Below are 11,538 nucleotides of genomic sequence, written 5' to 3' on the forward strand. Positions count from 1 at the left end.
CAAGATGTAAAAGACTTAAGACTAGTGTTCAAGTTATGGCCTGAGATTCACAGGCCATCAGTTACTAAAATACTAAGGGGTGAAAATCTTTTTCACTGTCAAAGAAAATTGACTCCAAAGTTCAACGCACACATCAGATAGAAGCTCATTCAGGTTTGATGTAGGTGTGGGGGGCAGAAGGTCTCAATTCTATGAGGGTTTTCCCCACCACTACTTCCTCCAAGGCCCTGAATCGGCGTTCTGATGTGGCAGCTAATACTTCGGGCATCTTCTGGGTAGCGCTGCCTTGAATCACACAGTTTGCCCTGGCTCAGAAAGAAACCAAATCATGCCACACCAGGCAGCCCCTAACCTCTCTAAATACCTGTTTCCTCATCTGCAAAGCTGGCCTTGTGACAACAAGGCCTATTAAGTGACTGCAGCGGCTTCTGGAGGTTGCGTGTGTCGACCAGTAGTTTCTTCGGGCAAAGGCTTTTCGCTTGATGTCATCCCACCTGTTTATATTTCCTTCTGTTTCTCTTGCTTCTGGACACAGGTCCGCAGACACTGGCAAGGCCAGTGGTGGTCTGGATGCTCTGCCCGTGTCTCCTTTCACGTCTTCTGTGGTCTCACACCTTACATCGCGTCTTTAATCCATTTGATTCCATTTGTGTATTTGGTGTGAGATGTTGATCTAGTTTCAGACTTTCACATTTAGTTTTCACTTTTCATTCTTGTATTTTTACTGCCGAGAGTCCCAATTTCTTTCTTCTTCTTTAAAAGGCCATGATATTACTGAACAATATTTTTGTGTTGATTGTGCTGAATCCACATTCTCGGATATGTAACACACTGTTACATTATGTAGCTGTCAGTTTTTGATTATTTTATGAGTTTTCTTAATTTAAGTTTTAGTATGCGTCAGATTCTTAGCTTGGTTTTTCTTCCTTAAGTGCTCCTGTTGTTTGTGTGTTGGACATTGTTTGCTTAGCTGTGGCATCAGTCACTACCACTCAAAATTTTTTATCTCTTTCTTTGTTTCCTTACAGTTGAAAAATGTTTTCCTTTACACATCTGCTCTTGACACATTATTCACTGTATTTCTTCACTCTCTGTTCTTTCCAGTCTAGCTTTTATTTACAAAATGACATTTTCTTCATTGAATCATTTAATAAGCAGTTACCTCATTTTTGAGTTTTTGAAAGTCTTGCGTTTGTTCTTTCACAAATTATGGCATTTCGTTCTTTTGAAATATTTAGGAAATATTTTAAATGCTTATTTGGGAATAAATTGTCTATAAAAAAGTTTAAGTAATGGTGCCTAGAAACTAAGGAACATTCTGTATGTTTGTTGCTACAGGTTGTTATTGTCTCTAGGACCTCAGTAGATGGAGCTTAGAAATAGATGTATGGACATACACACACACACACACAGACACGTAACTCTTACTTACAGCCCCCTTCTGTGACAATGTTGAGTCTGGTTGTTATTCATAATAAATTTGCTTATTTATTAAATCCTAGATTACACATGAGTAATTTTACAATTGCTAACTCAGAATTTTATACTCTTGTGAAAGACAGATAGTGTACTGTTCTTTTGTCTTTTGCTAAATTTAGCCTTTTGCCAAATTATGACTATAAAGTTACTTAGGTCAGTTATTTTCTTCTTCTTCTTTCCATCCTTATTGTTTATTTTCCACAGAGTTTAAGTTCATTTGTAACCGTTTATAAAATCCATTTTGGATTTTATTCATGGTTGGTTATATTTATTCATATGAGGATGTACATGATTAACTTGGTTCTAAATGTTGTAACAATAAAAAAAGGTATGGCCAGGGAAGTGTCACATGCCACCACCCCTCCCACGCCTTCCTCGCTCATCTGTGCTGAAGTGCAGATGCCCAGCTCCCACGCGTCTACGAGTAGTCACTTCATAGTTTTTCATGTCGCTTTCTCATGATTTTTTTTTTGTAAAAATGAATAGACACATGTAGAGTTTTCCACATCCCCTTCATTCTTACATATGCTTTTTATATTGTACATAATTTTCATTACTTAGTTATCCATGCTGAAAATCACCACTATGTATCAGTTTACAGAGAACTTACTCTTTCTTTTAACAACTACACAAAACCCCATTTTGTGGATACTTCAAATTATGCCTCTGCTTTTTATGTGGATGCTAACCCTATATATTAATATTATATCCTGTGGCCTTCCTAACTTCCTCAATGGTTGGAGTTATACAGTGGTTTTCTATAGACGCATCTGCAAATAGATATGGCTTAACATCATCTTTACCAATTAGTGTACTTCTAATTGATGTCTGTTGTTTGTGTTTATTAGATAATATTTAGAGTTATATATTGAATAGTCCTGGAGATGATGTTGTTCCTCATCTGAATGGAAATACCTCTAGATTCTCACTGACAACTCTTAAGATTTCTGGCTTAGAAAAATATATATTATATGTATGCATCGATTCTTAATCCAACAGTTTCTTAAATGTTTTTGTCAGGAAAGAGTGTTGAAATTCATCAAAAGTATTTTTTAACATATGGATATAATTGTTAATGCTTGATTAAGAACATTCTTTGATAACCTTCCAGTCTGAGAACTTTTTGCAAAAATTAGTGGATGTAAATTTCACAACTTGAGCAAATCATGCTTCTATCTAGCAGATAATGCCAGGTGGCCCAAACGTCAGTGGCTGTGGCAGATGCTTTCAGGTGGCTGTTCTCTGGCTGGTCCTGGCACAGCCCAAGGGCTCACTGCTGCCTTGCATGTGTTGGCATATGTTTCACGGATAGCTCTGGTTTGGGGACAAAGCCTTAGAAACTTCCCCTGAGAGTACTGATGATTTCAATGTGAGCAGTCTGTATTCTTACTAAAGCAGTGGTATGAGGGTGTGGAGTGCTATGTAGGACTGTGGGTTAGCAGTTACAGATCCTTGATCGGTTCAAGGGAGGCTGGAAAGCTCATTCCAGGCGGACCAGTTGGGCCTGATTTCAGCTGAACTTGCCTTACCTTTTTATCGTTTCAATTGTACCATTGATTTGTTGAAGGATTATATAATGTCAGACTGTTGAAATAACTTAGAAAAAACAGTTTCATTTTAACTCCATAAATGAAAACATGCAAGAGACTAAAACATGAGTGGCAAAAATGGGGTGGGCGTGCAGGAAGAGGGGGGGAATCTGTAAACCTTTTGAGCTAGCATAGCTCTGGGGGATGTCTGAGATCCTAAGTCGCATGTGTTCTAGGTCCCTGAAAGTGCAATGACAAGAAAATCCTTCATCTAGTCCAGGGTTCCTCTGCAAGTGTTGACTTGCATTCCGAGAGGTAGCACAGGCCACATTAGTCTTACGCCATTGTGCTTACAACTTCCCTGGGGATCTTGTTAAGATGCAGACCTGGGGGCGAGTGTGGGGGACCCTAGTGTCTGCCTGTCGTGTGAGCCTCCCTTCATACTGCTCCAGCTGCCCACGGGCTGAGGGCCGAGGCTGCAGGCTGGCTCCTAGTTGGAATGAGGGCATTTCAGCAAGTGTGTATTTGGACTGATCTCTGATCCAGGGTCTACTTTGAGTTATTTATTGAGCAAAGTCAGACCGGTTCTTCTGGTCTTTTCCGAACCCCAGCTTTGCCCTGGGTTGATCCAGTCTCTGGAGGCTCCTCACAGTGCTGTTGACGGCGGCGTTGCCGGGCACATCGGTTCGGTGTCTCCTTGCCCCGCTCTCTAGGTGACGACACAGCCTGAGTGTCGCAGGCCCCGGCCGGCTGGGCTGCTCTGAACTGTATAGTCGTTGGGGCTGCAGACGAGGCTGCCTTTGTTTCTGTCTCTTTCTCTGCTGACGGTGCTTATGTGGCAAGTGCCGGGTGCAGGCTCTGGCCAGAGCGTGCTGTTCTGCCCCAGAGGCTTCCTGCGTCTTCTGCCTTTGTAGACTCTCCCACCTGGCCCCCTGCCTGCTGTCCCCAGGCCGTGCAGTGGGTGACGAGGTCACTTGCTGAGGCTCAGGCACGCTTGTGCTGAGGCTTCAGATGCTGCTGTGCAGGGCACAGGGACACTGCCAGGCCTGAAGTCGCTCGCTCAGGCCGGCGGGCACCGGCTCTCCGCTAAGGAGTCCCGGTGGATGGCAGATTTTTTAATCACTTTCTTGTCTGACCAGAGCTCTGATTCTCCTGCGGGAAGTGACTCACTTTCCCTCTTCCTTCCTCTGGCATGTGTTCCTCGCTTTGCTTCAGGGGCCCTGGCAGGTCAGGGTCTATGGCCGAGGCCCCAGGCTGTGTCACTCGTCATGGGGCAACCCCCACGCTGAGCAGACACACAGACCCACAGTTGAAGTAAATGAACGAGTCCTACTAATGTCGTTTCCCTCCCGGTCTCGGCCCCGAGCTCCCCTTAACCGTGGGACTGGTGGTTTCTGCTTGGCGACCTCTGCGTTAAGACAGACGTTGCTGATTCACTGTTCAGTAATTTCAAGTGAGGTGCTTTTATTTGGTCCTAAAACGACCATGTTCTTAGGTGACCAGAGGCTTTTTTTCAAGGGAAGAAGTATGCAGGTGCTTGGGGAAAAGCTGTCAGACTTGGGCTGCAGAGGTGCCCAGAAAGAGCAGGAGGGTGTGGGTGGTTGTCGGAAGAGCAAAGGGGGATCTAGTGGGGTGGCTGTGGGTGCTGAACCCCTCCCCAAACAGCCAGTGTCATCATGACACCATTAACTAGGTCCCTAGGTCCTATTCTGGCCAGGAATTCCACCTTTGAATTGCCCCTTAGAATGTGGGTCCTGGTGCTGGTGAGGCAGCTTTCTGGGTCTGTCAGGGGCCGAAGGTCTTTCCAGGTGCAGGAATTTCAAGGCTACATGGTGACGTAGCTAGACACACAGGGCCCCTGGCCACCCTAAGCCAGCACACTCATGCATAAAGGATTTGTCTTCAGCAGACTATATTCAAACTAAGCTTTTTTTTTTTTTTCCCTTTAATGAGGAGTCAGACCAAATGACTTGTGCTGTGAAAGCTGAAAGGAAGTGAATTCTCCCTGACACCCCCACCCGCCACCTAAGTTCTCAATTTCCCGTGGGGAAAAATAGCAATGCTCGCCATCCTGTCCTTCTTATTAGCAAAGCAGGACTTCAAACTCTATTTGAGGGATGACCCCCTTACAGGAATCAGAGACACTGAATGTTTTGCCAGCTAGTCATAGCTGTCCATCTGCTAATTCTCTCCACATAGAGGGAGCAGCTGTCATTTCTGAAATGCTACAGTAGATAATAAGATGGGGTGTATTTCATCTTCAAATGCTTAAAACAAATCCCTGGGAGGAACAGCAGCCGTTCCTCTGACTGCATGAATCTCTGATATTATTAACACAAAATGCCAAATGGATTTGGAGATTGGGAGCAAATGGATTTGCTTTAAAAGGGAAAGCACTCCAGTTAGGTGTTGTACATATTGTAATAATCCGCAGCGGCGTGGACGGAGGAACTGCCGAAGCCTGAGCACACACAGAGACACTCCGGAAGTCACAGTCATGCAGAGGGCCTGGAATACAAACGAGCGCGGGGCTCCGAGTGCACGCAGCTGTCCACTGGGCCTGCAGCGTCGCCGCCATGCTCCCCAGAACAACCAGATTTACCGCAAGTGCACAGGGCCCCCAGTCTCACACCGGCCCCGTCCTCCATGACCCATGCGCCTAGGAGGCCTCAGAGGACGCGGCCCCTTCATTCTAGCCAACGGTCCACCGCCCAGCCATCCACTGACCGGGTGTCCCCTTGCAGCTTCCCCTTCAGCGAATTCTGCTCTTTTTAGCCCATCGCTTCACCCTGGAGTGTGTTCAAGTCAGAGGGGACTGAACGCTGGTCACGGCCTCTTGTCCGGGGCTCTGGCCTGCTTCTTCTCCCTTCCAGCAACTGCGCTGGTTTCTTGATTATTCTTCAGCAGGAAAACCCTAGAATGAGGTGAGGAGCCCGGGGCTGAGTCCTGAGGAGCCCCGGCTCCCACATCGGGCTGGCTGCGGCTCACCGAGCAGAGTGGGGTGTGTCACGTGGGGTGTGGGCTTGGCTGTCGGGGCGGTGAGCTGGGCAGGTGGGGACAGCGCTGTGCTGGTGTTTCTTCGTGGAGAGACCGAAAACATATCTCCTCTTGTTTGCAACTCCAACACTGCTAAATTGAGCATCCCTAGTCGTCCCCCCCCCCATACGAGAACATTAACTCTCAAAAAGGCCCCGGATCCCACCTCTGCTGAGAGAACTGACATTGTGACTAGGTTCTCACCGGAAGCTCGGCTTATTCTGATTGCAGCACAAAACTATATGATAGATTGACACAGATGATAGACGGAATACACTGAATGATACATGTAAATGAAAAGGGGGTGTTGTCACCCGGAATGGTGCTTCTGCTATGAAGTGACCTGTGGCCCTGTTCCTTGTGGACGTGACCGTGGCACTTGGGAGTGAAGGGAGGAAGAGGCGGGCAGCGTTGGCATGTGACTGCCGCCTGTTGCGCGCAAGCAAGCGGTGCCAGCCTGTCCCTGTATGCAGACAGAAGGGCCGGTAAGGGGCCGCACGGATTCCGCTACCTGCCGTGGTACAGAGAAGAGACAGAGCCCAGCATCGGTGGGAATCCAGGTCAGGGCGAGGAGAAGCTCAGAGCAGCCACGGAGAGTCCGGAGGCCCAGGGAGGCGGTGTGTGCAAGTGCCCGGATTCGAGGAAAGGCATTCAGGGAACACGACCGCGAGCTCCGGAGCAAGCCTGGGCCGTGCCGCGGCTCTGGGCCCGCACCGTCTGCTTCCCGTCCGCCTCCATCCACAGCCACCGGGTGGAACAGAGGAGCCCTGTTCTTGATGTCACAGCTCCGAAGCAGAAGAAAGGAGAGGAAAGGCAGGAAAAGAATGAAAATGCTGGAGAGGAAGAGGCGAAAGCCTGCCATTTCTCAGATCACAATATTTCAGTGCTGAAGTCAGAATAAAGACTTGGTTTCCAGCGAGCTGTGCCAGGGGACTGACGAGCAGCAGGAAACTAATATTTAGAGATAATTTCAGAAACATGAAGAGAAAGAGAAAGGAGGAGGCAGAACCATTTTCTTCCTACCTCCAAGCTGCATTGAAATAGTGTTCTTAACAGAAAGGCTGTCTGATTCCACACTTAGATGTTAATGCACTTACTCATCCCAAATTATTTACTGGGCACCACCTGTCTTAGGGCTTTGCAGGTAACCAAGGGGCTGTGCCCCCAGGAAGCTCAGTCAGACTGGGAAGGCAAGGGGAGTAAGATAAAAGAGAGCAGACAAATTGAGTCCCATCCAAAGTGGCTTTATTAGAACTCTGGTTTGGGGGCCTCAGGGTGCTATTGCAAGAAACAGGAGCAGAAGGCAAGGCCCCGAGGTCAGGGAGCGTTTCCCTGCTGACCTGACCCCCAAAGTTGACAAGGTGGGAGGTGGCATAGGGGCAGAGGCACTGCTGTCCAGAGGGCACCGTGAGCCCTCCGTGGTCTGGGGTCTAGAGCCCCAGAGGTGGGGTTCGGGGTGTCAGCGCTCGGCGCTGGGGGCTGTGCTCCTCCCCACCTGTGGCGCCTTGTTCGTTAGCCCGACTGGGTAAATGCCACCTTAGCAGGACCCCTGGGTCTTCCCTGACCCTGGCTGCTCTCGGTCACCTCTGGGTGGTGGGCCTTGGCGTGACCTTACTGGACAGCTCAGGGCCGGTCTCCTTCCTTCCGGACGGCAGCCTGCTCTCAGGAGCCCACCGAGTCACCTTGGACAAGGAGCCTGATACTTTTTCTCATGAACATCTTCGTTTCCCAAATGAACTGGACAGGTGACTTTGAGTTCATTTCTAATGAGGGCTAAGATTCTGTGATGGTGTCTTTGAAAAGCTGCCTGGGTAAATGTCAAGCTTTGTGCTCATCTCTGCGGATTGGAAAGAGGCGATGTGATGGGAGAAGGAGCCTTGTGATTTTTCAGAGGTAAACACTGGATGCAAACCCTGGTTCTCAGTTTTGTGATCTGGGTCCATTTATTTAATCATTTCTGAGCCTTGGCCTCTTCATTGGAGTGCAATATTATCCACCTGGCAGAGTTACTGGACCAGCTGGAAATATCATATATAACACACCCAGCCAGCTCAATTGAGTTCACCTTCATTTTCTGGAGAATTGAAGGTCCCAGAGGTGAGAGAAACTTACCAAACCTGTCCTCGGTGGATGTAGATGGTGGGGAATCACTTCTCCCAAACTGGTTCTTAAAACCCTGATGACCCAATGTCAAGTCAACTATGGCTTCCAGTTCTTTTGGGGACATGAATGATCATGACACTCTGGGAGCTTTTAAAGGCCCATCTGCAGCTTCCTGGGCACTAGCAATTGATGCCAGCTGGGCAGAAGTCAGAGGGAAGTCGGACTCATTAGCTTCATTGTCTGTCCTGTCGAGCTTTATTTTCTCAAGTGATTTTCTTCTGCGCGTGTGTTTACTTGCTGGCCGTTGGTTCCACAGCCACAGATGCTCGCTGAGAGGCGAGGACTTGAACCGGCAGTGGCTCTCGCCCAGCGCTGAGTGGCAGCCGACCATCTACCACGCCAAAGGCCTCCTCCACTACCTGCGCAGCGTCGGCCGGAGCCCCGTGGTGAGTCACTTGCGTCTGCCCGCGCACTCCGCTGGCCGCACGCCCTTCGGGGGGGCAGACCGCGCGCTTCCTCCCTGCACCAAGGTAGGCGCATCGGACACAGGCCAGAGACCCCCGTGCAGCCGGCCCCAGAGGGGCTGTGTCCCTTTCCTCGAGCTGCCCGGGCAAAGGGCCGCAGCGGGTGGCTCAAGAACAGAGCTTGGTCAGTCTTGGTCAGCAGAGCTTCTCTGTCCCATTTTTGGAGGCGGAGGTGGAGGCCATGGCCTCTCTGCAGGGGCGCAGGCCGCTCCCCCCGCGGCTCTCGCGGCACCCAGCCCCTAGCGTGTGGCAGCGTCGCTGCCGCCATCTCAACATGGCTCTGGCCCTCCGATGTGCCGTGTGTCCACATGTCCCTCTTCTCCTAAGGACTCGGTCACCAGGTGAGGGCACTCCCGGCTCAGGATGGCCTCACCTTAGGGTGACGCAGCTGCAGACCCCCTCTTTCAAAATGAGGGCCTGTTCACGGATACTTGGGCTTAGAGCGCCAACCTGTTTGCGGGGAGGCCACAATTCAACCCGCAACTGGGACAGACCGTTGGCTCAGTCCTTGTCAGGGAAAACTGGGCAAGACATTGCATTTCCTCCCACTTTATTTTGCTGGTTTTTCAGTGATTGATCAAGAAAGGAAATGGATATGCCCCTGACATGGTGTTTGGAAAAAATCCTCTCGTCATGCAGATTCTTGTTGAGCTCAGATTTATTAAATTCCAAAGATCTTTCTGGCACTGTTCTGGGCACTGCCACAGCAGGCTGCTCTGCCAAGTGCAGAGCAACTGCAACTGATGAAAAGCAGATTATTGGAATCCTGAAGCTTCAGTTCATGGTCAGAAGGAGGAAATGATAACCAAGTGACGGTAGGAAAACAATCGTTTATTGAGTACAGATCATGAGCATAATCTACCCCCAAAGTCATGGAGGGGCCTATGTCCAAAGTTAGTGTTTACCTGACCTACGGAACTTAAGCCAGCGTGAAGTTCACAGGTGGGTCAACAATCATGTTTACTGTTAACCTCTTTTGCTCCAGCAGCCAGGCAAACACAACATAATGATCATAAACAGTGTGTGGGGGGGGGAGGGGTAGACCGATACATCCTGTGTGGCAACACAGTCGGTGACTGTCTATTGAAACTATGGACTGATGTTTAATATAGAATCATATTGAAACCTCAAAAAGATTCAGAAGTCAAATGATGTCTCTGAAGTCACTGGGAAGTATACAGAGTTGGGGTTCAATGCTGATCTGTGTTTTGCGTCCTGCAGCCTAACTCTCTTCATCACTTAGTCTTTGGAAAGTATATTTGCGGGGCCCCAAGACCATTCTCAGGTTTTCCAGTTCCTCAGAAGGGACTCAGAGTAGCCGCTATGTTCGTAATTGTGGTTTATTACAGTGAAATCTGTGGTACCCGTTTCCCTCTCTCACACAGGTCAAGATCAGCGCAGGTAAGAGACACACAGGTTAGAGGCAGGAGAGACATGTGTTTTCTGGGTCCACACTTAGTGGGGTTGTATAGCTATAAGCACGTTCTCCAGCAACGACATGTATGGTGACATGTGGGATGTAGCCGGCCAGGGGCGTTCCCCTGACTTTTATTGGGGTTCATTTCATAGCCATGAAGTGCTTGACATGACTGGTCTTAATTGCTCAGCCCCTACCAAGGTCAAAAATGGCAGCTCATGTACCAAGACCACCACCATTCATGTCCACATCAACCATCAGTCACCCTGAGGACCTAGGTGAAGAAGGGTTCTGACCGTGGAGAGTCCAAGGGTGTGAAGGTGGCCTCCCAGGAGCCAGGAAGGCAGGACCTTTCTTGGAAGGTGCAGGGTTTGAACACATCAGTCTTGCTGAGTCGGTTCTTTCTTGCAAAGAGAACAAAGCACATCCTTTCCTCTGAAGGCTTTCCTTTCTGTATGGTCAAATATGCAGTGATTTCATGCCCACCCTTGCCCCCACCCAAGAAGACACTGTCGCCCATGTCCCCTGCCCCCACAAGCAAGTTTAAAGTCTTCGTTCCAGAGCTCCAGTCTCACAGCCAGGACATGGAGAAAGTGTGTCCACTGGGCAGGAAGCCTTAGGCCCTGGGAAGTCAGAGAGGCTGAGAGAAGAGGCCCCTGCCTGATGCCCATCGCAGCCCACACACCCAGCCCGCAGCAAGCAGGATTCCTCTCCGCGCTGACAACCTCTAATTGAAGAATAGAACATTTATTTTAAAGTATGACAGGTGAAAACCTTGTTTAAAAATATAAATAAACATTAATTAACTGTAAACATGACAGCCACAGACTTGTTTCCTGCTGGGACCATCTGAGAGGTGGGTGAGAAACAGCTGAGCACTAAATGCTATTCACAGTGACACAGAGCTCTCTAATGGCTCAACACATCTTTCAGTTACCACGGAGGCTGCGCTGAGCCAGCCCCAGCCAGAGCCCAGAACAGGGGCGGCCGCATCCCTGCTTGGGCCTGCGCAGGGAAGGGGCCGGTTGTGGCAGGGGACCCTGGGCATGTGGCTGCAGACAAACTGTATGTATGTCCTGATGCATCTCTTCTAGAAGTTTCTCAGATGTTTATCTACTGGCAGGCAAAATAATATGAACTCCCAGGACCAGTAAAGATGTGAGTCGGTGAGAGAAAGCAGTGCCCTGATGGTGGGGCTGCTGGACACCAGACGGGTCATTCAGTTTGTAAGCGTTAGGGAATAGTCACATATTGCTTCACTGATCCATCCACTCGCCCACCCAGCTGTTCATTTTTCCATCTCTCCCTTGTTCACTCCATCCATCCATCATCTACCTTCCCACCCACCCATGTACCTGCCCATCTACCCACCCATCCACTCATCCATCCACCCACCCATCCACCCATCCATCCACCCATCCACCCATCCACCCACCCATCCACCCATCCA

At 49.1% G+C, this 11,538-nt stretch overlaps 1 protein-coding gene across 1 annotated transcript in view; it reads left to right on the forward strand.

Moving 5' to 3' along the window:
• The window catches only part of AGBL1 (ATP/GTP binding protein-like 1), a 509,246-nt gene that overhangs the window by 265,512 nt on the left and 232,196 nt on the right, over positions 1-11,538 (forward strand). Inside the window, exon 19 of the mRNA XM_004692971.2 lies at positions 8,464-8,593. Coding sequence (XP_004693028.2) covers positions 8,464-8,593 — 130 coding nt within the window. The remainder of the gene's footprint in view (positions 1-8,463; positions 8,594-11,538) is intronic.

Source organism: Condylura cristata, unplaced genomic scaffold (genome assembly GCF_000260355.1).
Source record: "Condylura cristata isolate star-nosed mole 26May11 unplaced genomic scaffold, ConCri1.0 scaffold00035, whole genome shotgun sequence".
In the NCBI taxonomy this organism is placed as follows: domain Eukaryota; kingdom Metazoa; phylum Chordata; class Mammalia; order Eulipotyphla; family Talpidae; genus Condylura; species Condylura cristata.